This window comes from Propithecus coquereli, unplaced genomic scaffold, assembly GCF_000956105.1.
Source record: "Propithecus coquereli isolate 6110/MARCELLA unplaced genomic scaffold, Pcoq_1.0 Scaffold111, whole genome shotgun sequence".
Classification (NCBI taxonomy): Eukaryota; Metazoa; Chordata; class Mammalia; order Primates; family Indriidae; genus Propithecus; species Propithecus coquereli.
This window is the reverse complement of record NW_012135081.1, coordinates 2,987,247-3,007,093: the sequence shown is the minus strand read 5'-3', so window position 1 is coordinate 3,007,093 and position 19,847 is coordinate 2,987,247. Positions and strand designations below refer to the sequence as shown.

The 19,847-nt window shown below is 46.3% G+C and overlaps 1 protein-coding gene across 1 annotated transcript in view; it reads right to left on the bottom strand.

Moving 5' to 3' along the window:
* Positions 1-1,938: 1,938 nt before the first annotated feature.
* The window catches only part of ACVR1B (activin A receptor, type IB), a 36,278-nt gene continuing 18,369 nt past the window's right edge, over positions 1,939-19,847 (bottom strand). The window contains exons 2-9 of the mRNA XM_012654496.1: positions 16,741-16,980; positions 15,655-15,903; positions 12,069-12,299; positions 9,059-9,226; positions 7,653-7,809; positions 5,946-6,070; positions 3,935-4,065; positions 1,939-2,547 (exon numbers count right to left, since the gene is read on the bottom strand). Coding sequence (XP_012509950.1) covers positions 2,422-2,547; positions 3,935-4,065; positions 5,946-6,070; positions 7,653-7,809; positions 9,059-9,226; positions 12,069-12,299; positions 15,655-15,903; positions 16,741-16,980 — 1,427 coding nt within the window. The 3' untranslated portion in view covers positions 1,939-2,421. The remainder of the gene's footprint in view (positions 2,548-3,934; positions 4,066-5,945; positions 6,071-7,652; positions 7,810-9,058; positions 9,227-12,068; positions 12,300-15,654; positions 15,904-16,740; positions 16,981-19,847) is intronic.

The following is a 19,847-nucleotide window of genomic DNA, read 5'->3' as shown; positions in this document are numbered from 1 at the left end:
TCTTTCTTCAGTGATCTTACGTAAGAACAGTAAATCCAGGCTCAAAAGGGTCTTAGAACCAATTATGAAACTTTCTGCTCTCAAAATAGGCACCCACTTACTTGAATCAGCTCCTTCTTCAGTGCTCTGGGAGGAGGACCCAAGCGTGTCCTGTTCCAGGCGGTATTCCCAGCGCCTGGCGCAGTGCCTGGCACCCAGCAGGCACTCAGCACACAGTTGTTGAATAAATGCCTAGAGAGGCTGCGACCAGCTGGACAATGCACAAAAGGCGAGGGCCCTGGAGGAAGAGCCGCTCAGGGAATGGGGGTGGAGGCAGAATGCTGAGAGACGGAGCCCCCAGGGCAAAGAGGAAACCTCACTGCTGAGTGTGGAGGGCTCAGGAGCAAGGACAAACATTTCCAGTGTGACTGAGCTATGTGCGCTTGATTAGAGGATTTTTTTGGTTTTTTTTTTTTTTTAGGGATTTCTTTAAAAACAAATAGAGTGAGAGGTAATCATCACAGAGATGGTTTTCCTTTTACAAAAACTTAACAACATTAAAAAAAAGTTAAAATCCAAACCCTCCCAATAAAATTAAAAAAAGAAATCAAACCACTCCAGTTAAAAGTTATGGCTTCAAAGTTATTATAGTCCTAAAATATGCTGACCAAATCACCACCCACAGCCGTGCTTCTAGACTTCATTAAGTATGACACTCAGTTAAATGACAGGGTCTGAGAAGGCTGCTCCCTTTAGCAGGGCCCCTGAAGTAGATTCCAATCTCTCCTCTTCCCTCCGCCCATCAGGTAATCCAGGAAAAGACCCATGCAGATGCTCCCTCCCTCCCTCCCCAGACCCCTCCCCACGTTTCCCACCCTCTTCCCTTCCCCACCCCAAACCCACCACCACCAAAAATATACACTGCTGTTTCCAGAATTTGGGATGTGAAAGACAGATGTGACATTCCAATCTGAGTCCCAAGACCTGGGTTCACATTCCTGGCCCTTCCTCCATGGTGCTGAGCATGACACCCTTGGGCTGGCTCATTCCCGTGGCTGACGCTGACCACAACCAAGACTTCTGCCAAGATTCCTTCCCTGCCCACCCCAACCCCTCCCTCACATTTTGACCCAAAAGCCTCTTCTGCCATGGACAAGTGGGCCAGCTTTGGTTCCACAGTCTGAAATGGAGGAGGAGAGCTGTGTTGACACTGGGTTGAGCAGAGCAACCTGCTGGACACAGAGTACCACCAAGGCATGAGGGGCTCTGGGGGGAGGGGAGGGAAGGGAGGGAGAGACCTCCAGGGAAGGGCACCAGGGACACTAGATGCTCTATTTTTTCTTTTTTTTTTTTTGAGACAGAGTCTCACTGTGTTGCCCGGGCTAGAGTGCCGTGGCATCATCCTAGCTCACAGCAACCTCAAACTCCTGGGCTCAAGCGATCCTCCTGCCTCAGCCTCCCGAGTAGCTGGGACTACAGGCACGCGCCACCATGCCCAGCTAATTTTTTCTATATATTTTTAGTTGTCCGATTAATTTCTTTCTAATTTTAGTAGAGACGGGGTCTCACTCTTGCTCAGGCTGGTTTCGAACTCCTGAGCTCAAACAGTCCGCCCACCTCAGCCTCCCAGAGAGCTAGGATTACAGGCGTGAGCCACCGCGCCTGGTCTAGATGCTCTCACTATTGAACAGAGGCACCAGCTCGCACAGACAGCATGACAACCACACCCCCGACCTGCACATGCACGGAAAGCTCAAGCAGGTAAGTGCGCACCTACAGACACACACATATACACACACACACACACACACACACACACACACACACACACAGTGTAAGGGCGTGGCACGAACCAGGCACAACGGGGAACACACCTCGGCACATGCACACACGCTGGACAGACAGGCGGCAGATTCTGTCCCCACTGGCAGTCCCTCCAGATGTCCACATGAAGGAGGAGGGGAGCGCGCGGCTCAGAGCTGCTTGTCAGAGGGGCTGCACTCCAGTTCCTCTGGGCCACCGTGGTGTGCTACGGGTTGGTCCATGGAGGAAAACCCTCAGCACGGCTTAGTACTGGCAACAACTCAGCTCCTCTGGCCCCTCCCAGGCCACCCCCTTCACCACTCCTGGCTATATACGCCAGATGCACCGGGTTTTGCAGGACTTCCCACTACAACCAGTTTGAGTTGTGGCATTGAGTTCTCCACACAATTCGCTCTCAGAGTCTCCATGCCTTTAGGAGGTAAATAGAAAAGATGTCTGTGTCTCAAACCCAACGTGGGAGTGAGCGAGTCTCCCGGGCTCTATCCCTCTTGCAGGCCAGGGCTCCTGGCCACAGAGGGCTGGGCAGAAACGAGAGGTAGGCCTCCATCGTACGCTCAACGTGGCAGCTGTATGTAGTTCTCACTGCCCAGAGGTGCACATGGGGGAGAGGGAGCAGAGTTAGATCTTCACATCTTCCTGCACGCTGAGCTGTGAGAGGGTCTTCTTGATGCGCAGAGCAGTCAGGCGGGCCGCGCCATTGGCATACCAACACTCTCGCATCATCTTCCCCATCACCCGTAACGCCTGCACGGAGAGACCCACAGCCCATCAACAATGCCTTGGAGAAGGCTTTCCAGTCCCTAGGCCCTCACTCACTTCCCTACTGCTTCCCCCTCGTGGAGTCTAGCGGAATCCACCCCCACCAGCTGACCTTAGGGAAATGCTCGGTACGCCTCCCTTTCCCCTTAGCTCTTCCTTCCGTAGAGGACAGGTTGTGCAGGGACAAGGCAAAAGCTACAGCTAAAGACCAGCTCTTTCAGCCTCACTCTCATCCTCTGCAGTAAACCTTACCCTGAGGGTTCTGAAAACACTTTGAAAAATGCTGCTCAATTATGCAACGAGAAGGCATCACCCAAAATGTGTGCTAAGCAATTTTGTTCTTAAATGCAAAATGCCCTCTAGTGGTCATACTCTTATAAGCAGAGCCAACCTTTCCCCATTTCATTACCAGATGAATAGGTTCTGGGGCTCTAATGGACAGCAAGGCGATTAGAGTCAACACACCGTGCTGTATGCCTAAAATCTGCAGAGAGAGCAGATCTTAACTGCCCTTGTCGCAGCACACAAAGGCTACTGGGTGACGTGACAGATGTGCCAACTGACTTCAATGTGGCAATCTTTCGCTATATATATATCAAAGTAGCATGTTGTATGATTACAATTTTATTTATCAATTATACCTCAATAAAGCTAGAAAAAAAATAAGTAAAACGAAAAACAGAGGCATGAGTGAAAGGGAGGCCCATGTGCACTTAGCTAGGCAAACACTGTTTTCCCCCGAAGATTCGGAGACTCCAGAATTCTATGATTAGCAGGAATCTATGTCATAAATTTGTCCTCATTTCAATTTTTTCTACCAAATGTCATCCACTCCCTCCCATTTCATCTGCCATCTCTCCTAAATTCGAATTCTCCATCCTAATCCCAAGCCCATCACACATGTCACCCTGCTCCCTTCTTCTGAGCCTCTGGAAAGGCCACTTCCCTCACAGGCATGTCTCTTGCTAAGTGCATCCTTCATTCCCCTCCGCTGAGTCTAAGAGCCTCTTCCTAGCTCTCCTACAGAGCTCCGCTCATCCCCAGGGCTCCAGAGCCATTTTTCTAGTTTGATATGTCTAACAGCTCCAAGTTCAGATTTTGTTTCTGTCTCTTGTTGCCCACCTCCTTTATCTGTGTCCTGGGGATGAAATCATTTTCTTCTACAAGGCCGTCAACTCCAAAGGGCACCGTATAGTATGCAGGACAAGGGACTGCAGCCCCAAAGGGCTCAGTGTATAGTAGCATATGACAGTATATGATAACTGACACTAGCAGGGGGTATCCCTGGGGTCTGACCCCATTATCTGACCCTTCTTTAAACTAGAGAAATCAGGCAGATGAAAGAGCCACAGGAGGCAGGGAAGCTTCCTACCTCATAACTCTGCCACCAGTTGGGGATGTTGGGACGTAGCTTCTGGTCACATACGACCTTTCGCATTTCTTCAATGGAAGGGTCAGAGGGCACTAAGTCATAATATGGCAGCTGATACTCTTCATGGACTCCTGGGAGAAAAGAAAATATCTACCTGAGTTATCAACAGAAGGAAGATTATTTGAAAGCCAATGACAATGACAACATTCACATTGTGATCTGTAAACACCACTAAGATAAACTAGGGCTCCTTGGAGAACTTGGTTGACTTTAGGTATGGGATAAGAAATACACAAGAGTAGCCAGGAACATCTTTATCATACCAAAAAAGCAAGGAAACTATCAAAGACTGCTGGGATTATGTCAAAAGGCACCAACTTGGCTGGGTATAGTGGCTCACACCTGTAATCCCAGCATTTTTGGGAGGCCAAGAACGGAGAATCGCTTGAAGCCAGGAGTTTGAGACCAGCTTGGGCAACTTAGTGAGACCCCGTTTCTCTAAAAAAATTTTTTTAAAAATTAGCCAGGTATGGGGGGTGCGTGCCTGTAGTCTTAGCTACTTAGGAGGTTGAGCAAGAAGGATCACTTGGGCCCAGAAGTTCAAGGCTGCACTGACCTATGATTGTGCCACTGCACCACTCCAGCCTGGGCAATAGAAGATGACCCTCTCTCTCTTTAAGGAAAAAAAAAAAAAAGGCACCAACTTGAAAATCTAACTGGCCAAAGATAAAAATACCTAAGTAACAATAAGACTAATAACCTCAATGGAAACAAGTATTTTTAAATCCACCGGTTCATAATAATTCTAAAAAAAAAAAACACCTCAGTCACCTTTGTAGGATGCTATGGAAGACTTCATCACTTTGAAAAATGGTAAATAAATGGAAAGAATCAAGTATTTTTCCTGCCTTCCTATACAAACGATGCCTCTTGGAAACCAAATAGATAATTAGGGGAAGTTTCGCTTTAAAGAAGAAATCTAGCTAATATATGGAATTGGTATAATCAGGGTGGTGAATGTTAATATTGTTACATACTTAGCCCCAATTTCTGGATGTCATGAGAAAGAAGAAAGGAACTTATTCACATATGTGACCAGGTTTTTCTTAATCTGTTTTATCTGTATATACGGATCAAAATTTAAGAGGTCCAATTCCATGAGTAATACCTGGGCACCTTCTCCATAATTCGGATTTTACCAAACATGTCATAGATGGAAAAGGGTAGTAATACACAAAGGGTTCTGTTGGAGACTTATCAGTTATTTTTAATTCGACCACTTCCATTGCCTTGGAATCTCTTATCATTAGAGAGAAATGGCTGAGGGCAAGGCTCTAGAGGGTCTTGAACTTGATCATGTGGCAGAATACTTGAAGGTTGTCATAAAATACTGATATACTAAGTTGATGATAAAAAGTGTTTTCTGCTAAATGTGACACTATCTTTTACTGGATTCTGACATGAATAAGAAGTTGCGAATGCCACTTTTTTTAAAAAAAGACTTTTTTTAATTATGGGAGGGAAAGAATTCATTTTGTAAATATTCTATGCACATCTGCAAACTTGGAAATTACCACTATTATTTTAGCGATGAAACACCAGGGTTCCCCAGGAAAGTGGCTTGAGAGCCAGAGTGTTAGAATATACTGCCTCTGATGTAAAGGACAGCCCTGCGTGAATCCTCTGCTATCTGCACCCAGGGCACCTCCCACCTCCATAGAATAATGCAGACAATGTGGTTTTTAAAAAAAAGCCAACCAGGACTTCAGAATGGTTACCACAAGGAAAAACACCATTCCACAAGCTGGTCCGAAGAGTAAACACGCCCTTAGCACAGCTGCCTCCAAGGTCCCACACCTCTGATGAGAACCGAAAGTGTGTGATTCAGGCTCTGGCAGCGCACATCCAACAGGTTGTAAAAAGAAAGGAGGCAGTAAATACCAGCCCCTCGGGTGATCCAGGACTCTGGAACTGGGAGGCAGGAGCAAGAGAAGGCAAAAAAGAAAGGTACCTCCAGAATTGCATCTTCGAGCAATCTCCCAATATACCAGCCCGAGGGCATAGATATCAGCACATTTAAAGGAGTCAAAGTGTTTCATGTTAATGGTTTCATCAAGTACTTCAGGGGCCATGTATCTGCAACAGCAAAACAAACACAGTCATGCACAGAAAATGATGATTGCTCTTTAAACCAAAGTATTGATTCAGGGGCCCTCTGAATGTGACAGAGCATCACCCCAATAGAATCACTTGGGGAGGAGGAAGTAAGCCCATCTCTTCAATGCAAACTCCCATGTTTTAGATTTGAATCTGAACACTTGAGCATAGACTTGGCTACTCTTATGTGTATCTCTATTTTTAACCATCAAGATTTGTTTATTTGAAGCATGTTTGCCAGAGGTACTTGTACCGTGGGTCACATGGGCAGTAATAGTATGTAATATCTGGTTGAAAGGGGCCTTTCATTTTATTGAGTATAGCCACAGTGATAGGTTGAGCTTAAATTTCATTCTCAACCTCTTTTGTTATCTTACCTGTCTTGGCAGATATGTGGGGGAAAAAATTGTTTTTTTTTTTTAAGAGACAGGGTCTCGCTCTGTCACCCAGGCTGGAGTGCAGTGGTACCATCATAGCTCACGGCAAATTTTAACTCCCAGGCTCAAGAGATCCTCCTGCCTCAGCCTCCTGAGCAGCTAGGACTACAGGCACACACTACCACACCTGGCTAATTTTTAAAATTTTTTATAGATATGCGGTCTCAATATGTCACCCAGGCTGGTCTCTAACTCCTGGCCTCAAGAGATCCTCTTGCCTTGGCCTCCCAGAGTGCTGGGATTACAGGCATGGGCCACCATGCCTGGCCGGATATGTGGGGGTGAAATTTTTTTTTTTTTAAATAAAGAGAAAGAGAAGGAAAAGAAAAAGAAAGGTCAGTGCTAATAGCGCCTGTGAAAATTAATTCTAGAGGAGGTCAGTGTCACCCTTAGTGACTCTGAGTAGTAATTACCCCACCCCACAACAAATCAGGGATCACCTCAGGCTCCACACTTTGGGGTCTGGGTAGCTGCAATCATTTAGGTCAAAAGAACAAAAAATACTAGCAGCACAATTTAATGAAATTCATTTAGGTTCAGCAAACAGATCCCCCTTTTCCATCCAATTAAAAGGCAGTCTCATTTCTAACTCATACAGTCAATCTGCAATCACGGGTCCTCACTTCTTACTTCACTTCTGTATGACGTGAGAAGCGGGCCCATAATCCTGAAAGGTGCCCCACTCTCCACCCTAGGTTCCCTCTGCTACAGCTTGGCAAACCTGCTCCAACCCCCAGGCAGAACACGCTGTCTGCCTCCTTCAGTGCTCTCTGCACAAGCCACCCTTGTGGACTGCGATATTTTCTCTCTTCCCCCTGCCAAGCCTGGTACCTACCACCCTTCTAAATCCTGCTCCAGAGTCTCCTTCTCCCCTCCGCCCACCAAATACCACCAACACCTATACAATTTTACAGAGCTGTGCTCTTGGCACTTGTATCTGTTAGATGCGACTGTGCAGCTTTCCGGTGTGGAGAGTGGGTGTTCAACTGCACCCTCAGCGGGGTGAGAACAAGGTCCTCACCTCCTTTTTCTAGACCGCCTTCTCCTGCACATATGGGAAAGGGTACACACATGGGACACTCAGTACAAGCTGCTGAGCGAGAGCAGAGGCCCAGGCTTCCTACCGTTTGGTCCCCACCCTCTGATTTGGGGCAATGTCGATGGTGTCAGTGACCGCATCATGACGGACAGCCAGGCCCAGGTCTGCGATGGCGCACATGCCATTCTTCTTCACCAGGATGTTCTTTGACTTTAAGTCTCGATGAGCAATTCCAGGCTTCCCTAGCAGGAAAAAAACAAGGGATCTTTAAAGAGACATAATATAAACGTTAAATGCATAAACTCTGCAGCCAGATTGTGTGGGTTTGAGTCCTGGCTCTGCCTCCCACTAACCCAGTGACCCCGAGAAAATAACTTAACCCATTTGTTTGTGCCTTGGTCTTCTCATCTATAAAATCGGAATGACAGTACTTACTTCATGGGACTGCTGTGAGGATTAAGTGCATTGATGTAGGTAAGTAAAGACCTTAGAAGTACATGCATATTAGCTAATATTACTATTAATACTACTACTCCTCACTTTCCCTGAACAAATATGCTTAGGTAAAGAACTTCTGGGGAATTCCAAGAGAAGCTGCTGTGTTGGCTAGTCTCAGAATCAAAGAGGCCCAAAGATAAGGACTACTAATAGAACTGCATAAACTACTAACAGGATCGAACTTTCAGGGTTGGTTTTCTTTCATGGCCAGCAAGAGCTAGCTATTGCCCTGATCAACCAGGCATCAGGGATCACACCTGCCACTGTGACAAGATCCAGGATCTCCCAAAGAGCCAACATTACAGTCAATAGGCAGTAAAGCTTGAGGTCTTTTTCCTCTAGGAAAACCTTACTAGATTAGTAAAGCCCAGTGTCTAATCCACCAAGAAGCCAGCTGTCCCCAACAAGGAATATCTGAAATTACTAAACTGATGCTTCTGTTGCATTGGTTTATCTTTTTAGCTCCATTCTTTTTTAATTTTTATTTATTTTTTAAAGGTGGGGTCTCACTATGTTGCCCAGGCTGGAGTGCAGTGTCTAGTCACAGGAGTGCAGTGTCTATCATAGCGCACTGTGGCACTGAATTCCTGGGGTCAAGTGATCCTCCTGTCTCAGCCTCCTGAGTAGCTGGGACTACAGGGGCATTCCACCACGCCTAGCTTTGTAGATGCATTCTTTTCCATGTGTACTGTGGGCTTCTGAGATGACTACTCCTTAATACCAAACAACTGTGTCAGGACATCGATTGGCAAATAAGTGAATACTGACATTACAGAGCTCCTGAAGGAGTTCTAAAGACAGAGGTGAAGAGAACACCCTGTAGATGCCTCTTGTTCTTACTCAAAGCTCAAATCTCTTTCCTTTAGATTAGACTACAGTTCCTAAAGTCCAGTCCCAACTTTCTCAGTAAAATGGAATTCCAGGAACAAAATCAGGACAGTACAGACTTTTGAAGCCTACCCCACCACACGGTCCTGCAACTGGTGCGCTCACCTTGCGTGCCCACGATCTCCATGTGCAGGTGCGCCAGCCCACTAGCAGCAGACAAGGCCAGCTTGATCATGCCCTCGATTGTTACTGTGTACCGGTTCAGATAATCAAACAGGGAGCCATGCTCATGATAGTCAGAGACAAGCCACAGCTGTGTCCAGGTGCCATTATCTGCAGAGAACCAGAGTTGAATTCCGCAAAAGGTACAACTACCGGCACAAAGGTTAAAGTTGGAAAGGATGACTATGTACAACACAAAATCCAGTTAGACTGCTGAATTCATATTTCTCCCCTCCACACCTCTTGATGGCCCTCACCTTCCCCCCCGCCAGCCCATGCCCATTTCATTTACAGTGGTCTACTAGTTTCAGGCTCCAGTAAGGACAGGAGAACACCACTTCTGTTTTAGGCCTGCTCCCATTATTTTTAGGTGGGCAGTAGGATTCTGAACAGTGCTTCCTTTTTACGCCAAATTTGAAATGTGAGGTGTCCAGAAAAGGAAAGCATATGCTTAGGGAAAGTGACAGGTATCACCAGCTTTGTGTGCAGTGCTGCTTGGGTCCCGACAAGACTCGCTCACCTACAGGTGAGAACCAGATGGGCTGCATTCACTACCGCCAAGGAGAAAAGCCTTGGAGGTCCTCCTCTGGGTCCCAGGACCCTCTGACCACAGCCCACCCCCAGCACCTGTCTCATCTGAAATGCTCCTTTTCAGGCTGTAGCCCTTACCAGGCCATGAGCTCTCTGTGAGGGTAGGAAAGATCTCCTTTACACATTGTTGTATGCCAGGCCAAAAAAAGCTATTCAACACATGAACAACCTGCTTCCTAGTATTCCCAGAGAGGTCATCTTATCCTTCAGAAGAACAATGGAAGGTGGACAGCACACACTTGGTTTTCTCTCTTTCATACATGGGGCAGTGAAGAGGATGACAAGGGGAGGGAGGGAGAAAAACACTAAAAGCAGGACTCTAATTACGCTATGCTGCTGATGATAGAAGACTGGAAACTGGATTGAAATCTCCAAAATTCCAGGCTGCTGCTAATTCCAGGGTACAATACTACATATATCATGTTTAAAGGGCAAGAACGAAGGAGTCTGGTTTTTCTCCTTCCCTGGCCCTAATGTGGGTTTTGACAGCCAGATCCCTACTCACATGCGCTGCCAGAGTCAATAAAGGGAGTGGTCCTGGAACCACACAAATCTTCACTTCTCTTATCCGAAACAAGGGACTCACCCAGCACATTGCTGCTTACACTCTAACCAGCCCCGAAGTCCTGAGGACCCTGCAGATAAGTTAAAAGGCTTCCATTTTAACTTACTTATCATGTTTATCAAAACAGTCAATAACATTTTGATCCTTTAAGATATATGGAAGATTTAAACTTTATCAAAAGGTGATGCTGTTTTAAAAAGGAACAGCTTACTCAGAGAGAGTAAATAACTCTCTTCCCCTTCTTGCCTTGCGTACCAGCCCAAGACTGTTCAGCTTGGGAGCAGCTGAGGCCATTACAACCCCCCACAGCAACGTGAGGAATGAGCAGCTTGCTATTGTTTTAGGAACAAAAAACAAATACTTAGCATCTTCCACAGGCTTTGCAGACACTAACGTCTAAAACTCACTGCACCACAGGAGCAAGCTGTGTCACAACTGCCAGACTCTTCTACAATGTGGACCTGGTCACGTCCTGGCCGTCCTCTCTGCACTCCAGGTGCACGTCTGCTCCCCCTACCCCAGGTCTGTAAGGGCAAGGCTGTGACTGTGTCTTGCTCTTGCGTGTCATGATCCACACGGCTGGCAGCAGTCCTGGTCCACAGCAGTCAATAAATGTTACTGAGGCCGGGCGCGGTGGCTCATGCCTGTAATCCTAGCACTCTGGGAGGCCGAGGCAGGCGGATTGTTTGAGCTCAGGAGTTCGAAACCAGCCTGAGCAAGAGCGAGACCCCATTTCTACTAAAAATAGAAAGAAATTAATCGGACAACTAAAAATATATAGAAAAAATTAGCCGGGCATGGTGGCGCATGCCTGTAGTCCCAGCTACTCGGGAGGCTGAGGCAGGAGGATCGCTTGAGCCCAGGAGTTTGAGGTTGTTTTGAGCTAGGCTGACGCCACGGAACTCTAGCCCGGGTAACACAGTGAGACTCTGTCTCAAAAAAATAAAATAAAATAAATGTTACTGAATTAATGAATGAAATTTCAATTACTACCCACTATCTTCAGAATAAAACACAATCCTCTCAGAAAGGCCCTTCATAATCTGGCCTCTGCCTACCTCTCCACCCTTTGCTGTGGCACTGCCAGCCCAAGTTATTCCTCACTTCTGCATGTGTCTACAGTGCCCGTCCCACCGGTTATTCTTCCTGACCAACTCTTGCCACCGTCGTCTCAATCAAGCTCAGGTGTGACTCGCCCCCAATTTGTGCTCACCTCTTTGCTAATCAGTGAGAGCCTCAAAAATAGAAATGTGCCTGGGCACACAACACAGACTCAAAAATTAAAGCAAGAAAAGGCGGCAGAGGAAGGAGAAAACAAGGGTACAAGCCAGACCAAAACCTGAGTCTGAAGGCCACTGGGTGACACTTCGTGGACCACATGCCTTTCTGTGGGTGTCCTTTCCTGGCAGGGTTGAGGCCGCAATTCCTCATCCTAGTGATTTTCAAAATACACTTACTAGAGCCCTTGCAGGGTACACTGGAAATGGGTCTGGGAGAGTGATAAAAAAGAGACACTGAGCCGGCAGGTGAGGGGCTGAGTGTTGTTTATCTGTTTAATAGCACTGTTCTTTAGCTGCTTGATAACCTGGGTTTCCGTATAAGCTTTTCAGGAAAGAGAAGTCTCCGCACCTTAAGAAAAATGTGGAAACCATGACCGTATTCAGGTCCCGTTTCTACGGGTAACAACGATGAGGGCAAACAGAGCTGTGTGCCACACAGCCGCACACCTTCCCGAGTCATCCTCCATCTGGGAATGCTGCCACTTTGGGGACACTGTATCCAAGCCCAGCCTTTTACCTTTGTTGTCAGCGGCAATGAATCCAAGGATGTTCTCGTGGCGCAGCATGACTGTCTGGTATATCTCTGCTTCCCGGAACCAAGACCGCTCTTCGCGAGAAGAGAAAATTTTCACAGCCACATCACCACCCCTCCAGCGGCCACGCCACACTTCCCCAAACCGACCCTTGCCAATAATCTCCTGTAAAACGATGGTTCGGGCCACGGTGCGCTGGACAAAAAGAGGTAGCCCTGTGGACCAAAGAATGGAAAGAAACCTGACATTGCAAATCTGTCAAACTTTGCGACGCCCACGTTCAATGGCACAGTGGAAAGGCCCTTAAAACAGCGTGTTTGCTCTACAACGGTCATTAACCACAGAGAGCTGCTGCCACCCCTGCGCCATGTCTAGATAATCTACCAGAGGGCTGAGCCGGCGGCGACCGGGAGTGAGTGAACACAGGGAGGGCAACACACATGATTAGCTGCTCCCTCGCTAAGCTACTCCTCCTCTCAGTTTATATGGATGACAGATTCGAATGTAAATTTTTTTTAGAATTGCCACCATCAACATTTTTATGTTTTATTGCCTAATATTGACCTCACAGTATGTTCAAATAAAGTATTTCATTGAGTATACAATGAAACAAATTTTTCTGTAAGTGATAGTAGGAATGTTGTTTTTTTTTTGTTGTTGTTGTTCAGGGAGTTCCAATAATAAGGAATAGATCTTTCGGAAAATAAGTAGTCCTATCAACTGGATAAAATACTATGGCCATCCTTTAAAATGTTAAATATGAACTTAAACCATACATACACAGAAAAAGTCAAAGAAAATGTTATAAATAATGTTACATGAAAAATAAGACTCTTATCATACACAGAGTGACTGAACTTTTATAAATAAAACGTAAATACAGATGAAGTCATAAGTGATCACAGATGTATCTCAACAATTACATTTTTTAATTTATGGGTACAAGTGGTTTTTGGTTACATGGATGTACTGTAGAGTGGTGATGTCTGGGCTTCTAGTACACCTGTCACAAATAGCGTATATTATACCCAACAGGAAATTTTCCTTTCCTCATTCCCTTCCCACTATCCCCCCCTTGAATGTAAATGTTTGGGCAGATTTACCAACTCTGCAGCCAGACACCGGTGGGCCAATCCACCCACATCTGCTTTAACCTGATGGAGGAAGGAAAGGGGGCAGGGAACACCAAGTGGGAACTGTGTGCTGGGAGCTGCTTTCTGGACACTCTGCTCGTTAGCCACTAGAGGGCGGTGCTGCCCAGCCCATGGGTTGCCAGCTCTTCACCCAGAGCAAAGCTCTGCTAACAGGTGGAGCTGAAGATGTAGAACACTATACTTATTCTAAGATTAATTTCACTGTCTTTATAAGACTCACTGTTGCTTCCTTTGACTCATTCAGTGTATCCCAATCGCCTTTACCGTTATGACTGAGTCTAACTCTCTTACTCCCAACGCCCCACCCACCAAATAAAAAACTTTGTTATTAATCTCCAGGTTTGGCAGATTTGAACTACCAATTTATTATGCACTAGGCTCTATACCAAGGGCTTTACACAAATTATCTCATTTCCTCACAACTGCCTGTAAGGAAGGTATTTTTATTATCCCCATTTTAAAGAGGAGAAAACTAAGGCTCAAAGAAGAATGTTATGGAACTCATTCAAATTCATACGGGCAGTAAGTGGCAAGGCAGGGGTTAAAATCTAGGACTGACTCCATAGTCTATGCTTTTAACAGCAACAGTATAGAACCACCAAAATGTTGTCAAACTAGACCTCTCCTCTCTATCCCCTGTGCACCTGTCCTACCACCTCTGGCCCTTAAAGACTTCCAAACAGGTCTTTCTGCCTCCCATCTCACAATGCTCTTGCCCTGCAAACCCACGCACAGCCCTGCCTCACCCCACCCTTCCGAACAGGAGGCTGGTAAATGGATGAATTCATCTTCCACACCACTGCCAGAATTCCCTCCAAAGGAAAAAATGAACATTCATCTTCCCACATGAAAACTTTTCAGTAGATGCCTCTTACATACAAGATAAAGTATGGCCCCCATGGTCCTTTACATCTGGGCCAGCCTGTCTTTCCCTGCCCCCGAGCATGAGCACACCATGCTGGTCTCCTTATCATAAGTTCCTTAAATACACAGCAAGTCTTCATGCCTTTTTACTCAAGGTATTTTCACTGGCCTGGAATGTTCTCTGCTCTCACCTCTATTAAAAATACTAACTCATTTTTCAAGACCCCTTCAAATGCGTCCTCTTCTATGAGACTCTTCCCAATAATCCCTGCCTCTTCTATTCAATCCTGGGTCAGCCTCCTTTTAATTTTTGTTGTATCCTATATCACTCAGAGGATATTCAGCATATATTTATCAAAATGAACTGAAACTCATATGAGCAGTATGGACTTCCAGGAAACCCTATCTACTCACCTCTAGCAGCAACTCAAGTCCCACAGTCAGCCAGGCAGTTCTAACCACTGCCCTACCTCTTTGAGCAAAGAACAAGCCCTAGTTTTTTTTCTGTTTCTAAAAATATGCAGCTTTTAAATACATCCATCATTTTGGTGCTCTCTGCAAAGCTTAATAAAAGCAAAACCACTGAAATTCAGGAGATGTCACAGCTCAAAGTTCTCCTTGTGTCAAGGAAGAATGTCTGACCATGACTGATGGCATAATTTCCCTAAAGAACAATAGTCTTGTCCCACAGCAAGGAAACATACATAAAAACAAACCAAATGCTCACAAATAAGATCCTGTGTGTTTTAGCTAGAATGACAACAGTGATCTTTGTGTATGATTCTTTCTTTCATGAGAATGAAATACCACTGTCACTAAAATAATGGTTTATCTTCATTAAAAAAAATCTTTTGCAGTCATGTTCACATCTAATAGCTAGCTGAGCTGCACCCTGAGACCTGAATGACCCAATCCCCTTTATCCTAGATTCTGGTCTCATGCCAAGGTCCAACGTTTGGGTCGGCTCCCTCATCTGAGAGAGACGTGGTCAACAACAGGCAGCACAGGAAATGGCGCTGATACTATGCTGGAAGCCCAAGCTGCCTTTTTTTTAACCTCCACCAGAAAACCATGGGCAACTGGTACAAGTCAATGATTCACCAAATCCCAACTCTAAACTTTACTCAATGTCCTTAAACTCCCCTTGTGGTTGCTCAGAGATCAATGATTAGCTGTCATCACCTCACAGGAATCTAGCACACTCCTGTTTCTCAAAAGGGGCCCTTAAACTGAGCACCCCACTGCTCAGGTGGAACCAGCTGAATTTAATGGCTGTATGTGCAGTTACAAGACTTGGAGAGAGGCAGGGTCTCTGCAATGGAGAGTTCTGCACTAGACCTTCGGAATCCCAGGGAACGAAAGATTTGCTGTAAACACATTATCTTATCTCATTATATGTAGGACTCCAAAAGAAGGGGAATTATGAATCCAAATGACTCAGTGCTGGTGGAAACAAATGCAGGGCCCCAGACCTTTCTCATAAACACTCCATCTTGCTGGGAAACGGTGATGAAAGCCAACAACAGACAAGACACCCCTGAGAACTCAGTACCTGAGCCAGACCCCGAGGTGGAGAGATCGTAGACAAGATCCTGGAGCGTCTTGTCTTTGGAGAGACACATCTCACATGAGGGATCTTCCACTTCCAGTCTCTGACGGTTGTGATAGACACGCTGATGATAGTTAATGACAAGGAAAACAATGATGATGATGAGAAACAGGAGGAACACCGGGCCGGCAATAATGCCTACCAGCTCCACGGGGCCCCACATGGAAGAGTGCTCAGGCTCCTTGAGGTGACCTGGGTCAAGTGAGAGAAGAGAAGGAAAGAACAAGAGTAAAAAAACAAGGGAAAGATGTGGTCTTATTCATCCCCAACACCCACCCCAAAGTGAAAGAGACTCCTTTCCCTCTCAAGGCACTCAGGTTCCTTCGATCTCTCTGGTCTTACTGGCCTAGTTTGTCTGCCTAGATGCTCTCAAATGCCAAACTTCTTTAGTTAAGGCGCCTCTTTCAACAGTCAAACCCACAACCCCCTTTGCAACCTCACTGCATTTCAGGGTACTCTTCCCGCCTCAGCGCCCCCTCCCTGGAAGATGCCAGTTTCTACTCTTAACTTACCATAGCTCCTCTAAGCTCTGCTCTAGTTTCTCCCCTTCTCCTTTGAGCTCCACTGTAATACCTTCTAAATGGCAGACTGGCAACGAGATGATATATAGTATCCCTTAGCCTTGATCGCCATCCTTTTCCTATTCTAGCCCTCCTCACGCCTGGCCACCACCCTCCTCAGAGCAGTTCCCTCCACATGGCTCTGGGCCATCTCCTTCCAGAGCAGGCCCACATCCTCCTGTGGGGATCCCTGCCTAGTTCTTCCACTCTTCACCACTGCTGATGGCTGCTCAGCCACTACCCAGAACAAGCTGGCACCTCTAGAACCAACTTGATAATCTGCCTCCTTCATCCTCTAACCTACAAAACTGACTTGGGAGGAATCCCAACCCTTGTCACCTAGGGAACATCCAAAGGCACCTTCACCTATCATCGAACCAAGGGATTGGGGAAGAGTAGAGAAGGACGAGACGACGGGGGTGCCCTACCTCCAAGATGAGCCAATAGTCCAACAAGGGCGTCCACTCACCACTGGGCACCCTCAGGTCGATCTTGTTGCAGAAGTCAGTATAGCAGCAGTGGGTGTTGCGCAGATCCTCTGAGCTCAGGCAGTAGAAGGGCTTCCCGGCGGGGACCAGTTCCACTTTGGGGATGCAGGTGCGCACATGGTGCTCCATCCCATCCAGGTTGAAAATGGAAACCATGCAGGCCCCATCTGTTTCACACGTGTAGTTGGCCTGTAGGCAGCTGGTGCACGCACACTGCAGAGCTGCAGGAAATTTGGGAGCAGACATTGACATCGATGGTGAGATCTTTTCCAGGTCCTTTTCCAAACTTAGAAGATAATCCCTTAGCACATTTGATGTTCCAAAATAGGGAGCTTTTATAGAGATGGGGCCAGAAAGATATCTTCAACTGGGGCATATCTTTTCACCTGTTTATTTGGCTCTCAAACAGGGCCCCATCATTTTCCTCTAAGTGTTCTATTTTATGCCTTTGAGAGACAGAGGAACTACCTTTTCCTTCAGATTGAGATGCCTGATAGGAGGAAGGTGTCTTCCCTTTGGAGAATACAGGACCCACACCCACACACTCCAGGCAAAGCCACCTAGGGTGCCTCAGAGCCGTCATCAACCCCACCTCCTTTGGCAGGCACCAGGCAGCCTGCAGCTTCCTAAACGCGGCATGCATGCTCTCACATGTTCTCACACATGCTTTTGCTGCAACGCTTTTTTCCTGCCTAATTCTTACAAATCCTTCAAAATTCAACTCAAATGTCACTTCTTTTGAAAAGCTTTCCCTGACTACTCCATCACCATCCTCCTGTCTTTAGACCACGTCAGGTCCCCCTCTCATGAGGGGCAAACAGGATATCCTCCAAAGAGAAGAATTTGGGTGCCCACTTCACAGACTTATTGTGAGGACTAAGAGATTATGCAAAAAACAGTGCTCAATAAGTTTAACCCATCCTGAGAGGACCCCAGATAGCACACATACACACACAGTATTTTTTCCAAATAGTTCACACAGTCACCTCTGGGACTAAGGAGTTTCGGTGGGTATGCATCATACACAGTGCGTCCTATTTGACAGGAAATTACTGTAAATGAATTTGGCGCCTCTGAAAGCCTGTTCAGCAGCCCTGGAATCTGAAATCCTTTATTTATCCGACTAACAAGAATAGCACAGACAGCAGCAGTTGGTTCTCCCCAACACTGTCTCCCATGAGACTAACCTAGCCCTGACCTCTTGGGACGGGCAGGAGTGTAGCTCTGGCCACCGGAATACTGAGGCTGGGACTTGCAGTGCTGAATGAAGCATTCACGCATCAGGGGATGGAGGTGGGGCTCGAGTCTCAGACTGCGCCCTAAGTGAATACTATCTGGATGCCAAATGGGAATACACTCACACTAAGGCCCCTAGAGAGAGACATTTATGACCAATCCCATGAAAAACTACCCTGTCATAACTCACCCATTCAGGCTGTAAATAGTCTATCTTCGTCTCTTCCTCCAATACTCTGGAAGGCATCTCTTGGCTTTCAAACCCAAGGACAGATTCTAAATATCTCCACGGCCAACCCCTCCTTCCTCAGGCTTTCTATAAATGAGACAACCCCTTGCTATTCCCACCCAAGAAAAAAAGGAGAGGCAGCACTGACAGGTAGACAGTGTAGATCTTCACTGTATGGCCTGTTGTATTTTGTCATGCTTGGTCAGATCCCTTTCTTCTGGGAGAAATTCCAAAACATGCAGCTACCTGCTGAAGAGTTTGGGTAGTGTTATTTCTTAAAAGCAGAAAGTTAAAGTAGGCACCCATTAGACTAGGACCCAAATCATACAAGGGAGCTTTAAAAGTAAATTTCTCCTGAAGTTCGATTCCAACCCTTGTACACAAGACAGACTAAGGAACCTCCTAATTTTTCCTCCCAAAACCTTTATTTGCTCCCTCTTTTATTCTTTTTGCTTTTAAATTTACTTCTGCAATTCTCGGAATACTTAATCCAAACATCTTTTACTCATGCTGGAATCCTGTTGATCCAAGACAGCTAATTCCCATTCCTCTTTGTGTCAGTGGGGACGCTCAGGCACGAAAGGGGTCCCTGTGGACAGCATACCTCTCAACACACATGTTGTGATGTCCAGTAAAGAGAACAGCATTGGGTCTATTTGGGGAAGCAAGCAAGGGAAAATTAACAACTTCAAGAGAGGACTATTCTGAGCACAGTGAGACACACAGGGCCAAACCCACAGTCGCCTTTCAGAAAAGAGCTCACTTCAGAGTCCACCAATTAGTGGGGCAGAATAGGCAGGAGCCTCTGATTCCAGATATTTATGCTTCTTTCCTTGGTTCACGGCCTCTTTCACAGTGATTCATTCTGGAGAATGAACACACCCACACGTGGCTCATTATTTTTGGGAAGTACTTAAACAATCTTGGTGTAAGACAGGAAAGAACAAAAGTGGTGAAATCTATGCTAGACAGGACAGAGAACGGAACTGGGGGCTGGGTCATGTGGGTTTGTGATAAGGAACTGGGTGAGTCCCTGAGCCTATCTGGGCCTCAACTGCCCAGCCAGAAAACACCACTCATCTTACAGAAATGGTATAAAGATTAGCCAAACATCCGGTAAGGGCTGTGGGTCCTCTGAGAAAGGCTCTCCCTACACATATCTGCGTATATCTACATATTTTACAGAATGCGTGAGAAGTCTGAGAAAGACACAGTTCTAAGATAATCATCACCGCTGCCCACACCCCTGAAAAAGTTTGAATTGCCATCACTAGGAGCCACAGTGAGTATCATGGTGGGAACAGGGCAGAAAGGCTCAAATACCAGCTCTAATATTAATCACATGACCTGGAGCAAGTTTTAACTTTCTTGTACCCGTTTCCTAATCTGTAAAGTGGGACTGTTAATAACTACAGTCATGCATTACCTAGTGATGGGGACACATTCTGAGAAACACAATGTTAGGCGATTTGTTGTTGTGTGACCCTCACAGAGTGTGCTATGCAGACCCAGATGGGATAACCTACTGCACACCTAGGCTGGATGGTATGGCTTATTGCTCCTGGGCTACAAACCTGCACAGCACGTTACTGTACTGAATACCGTAGGCAACTGTAACACAAC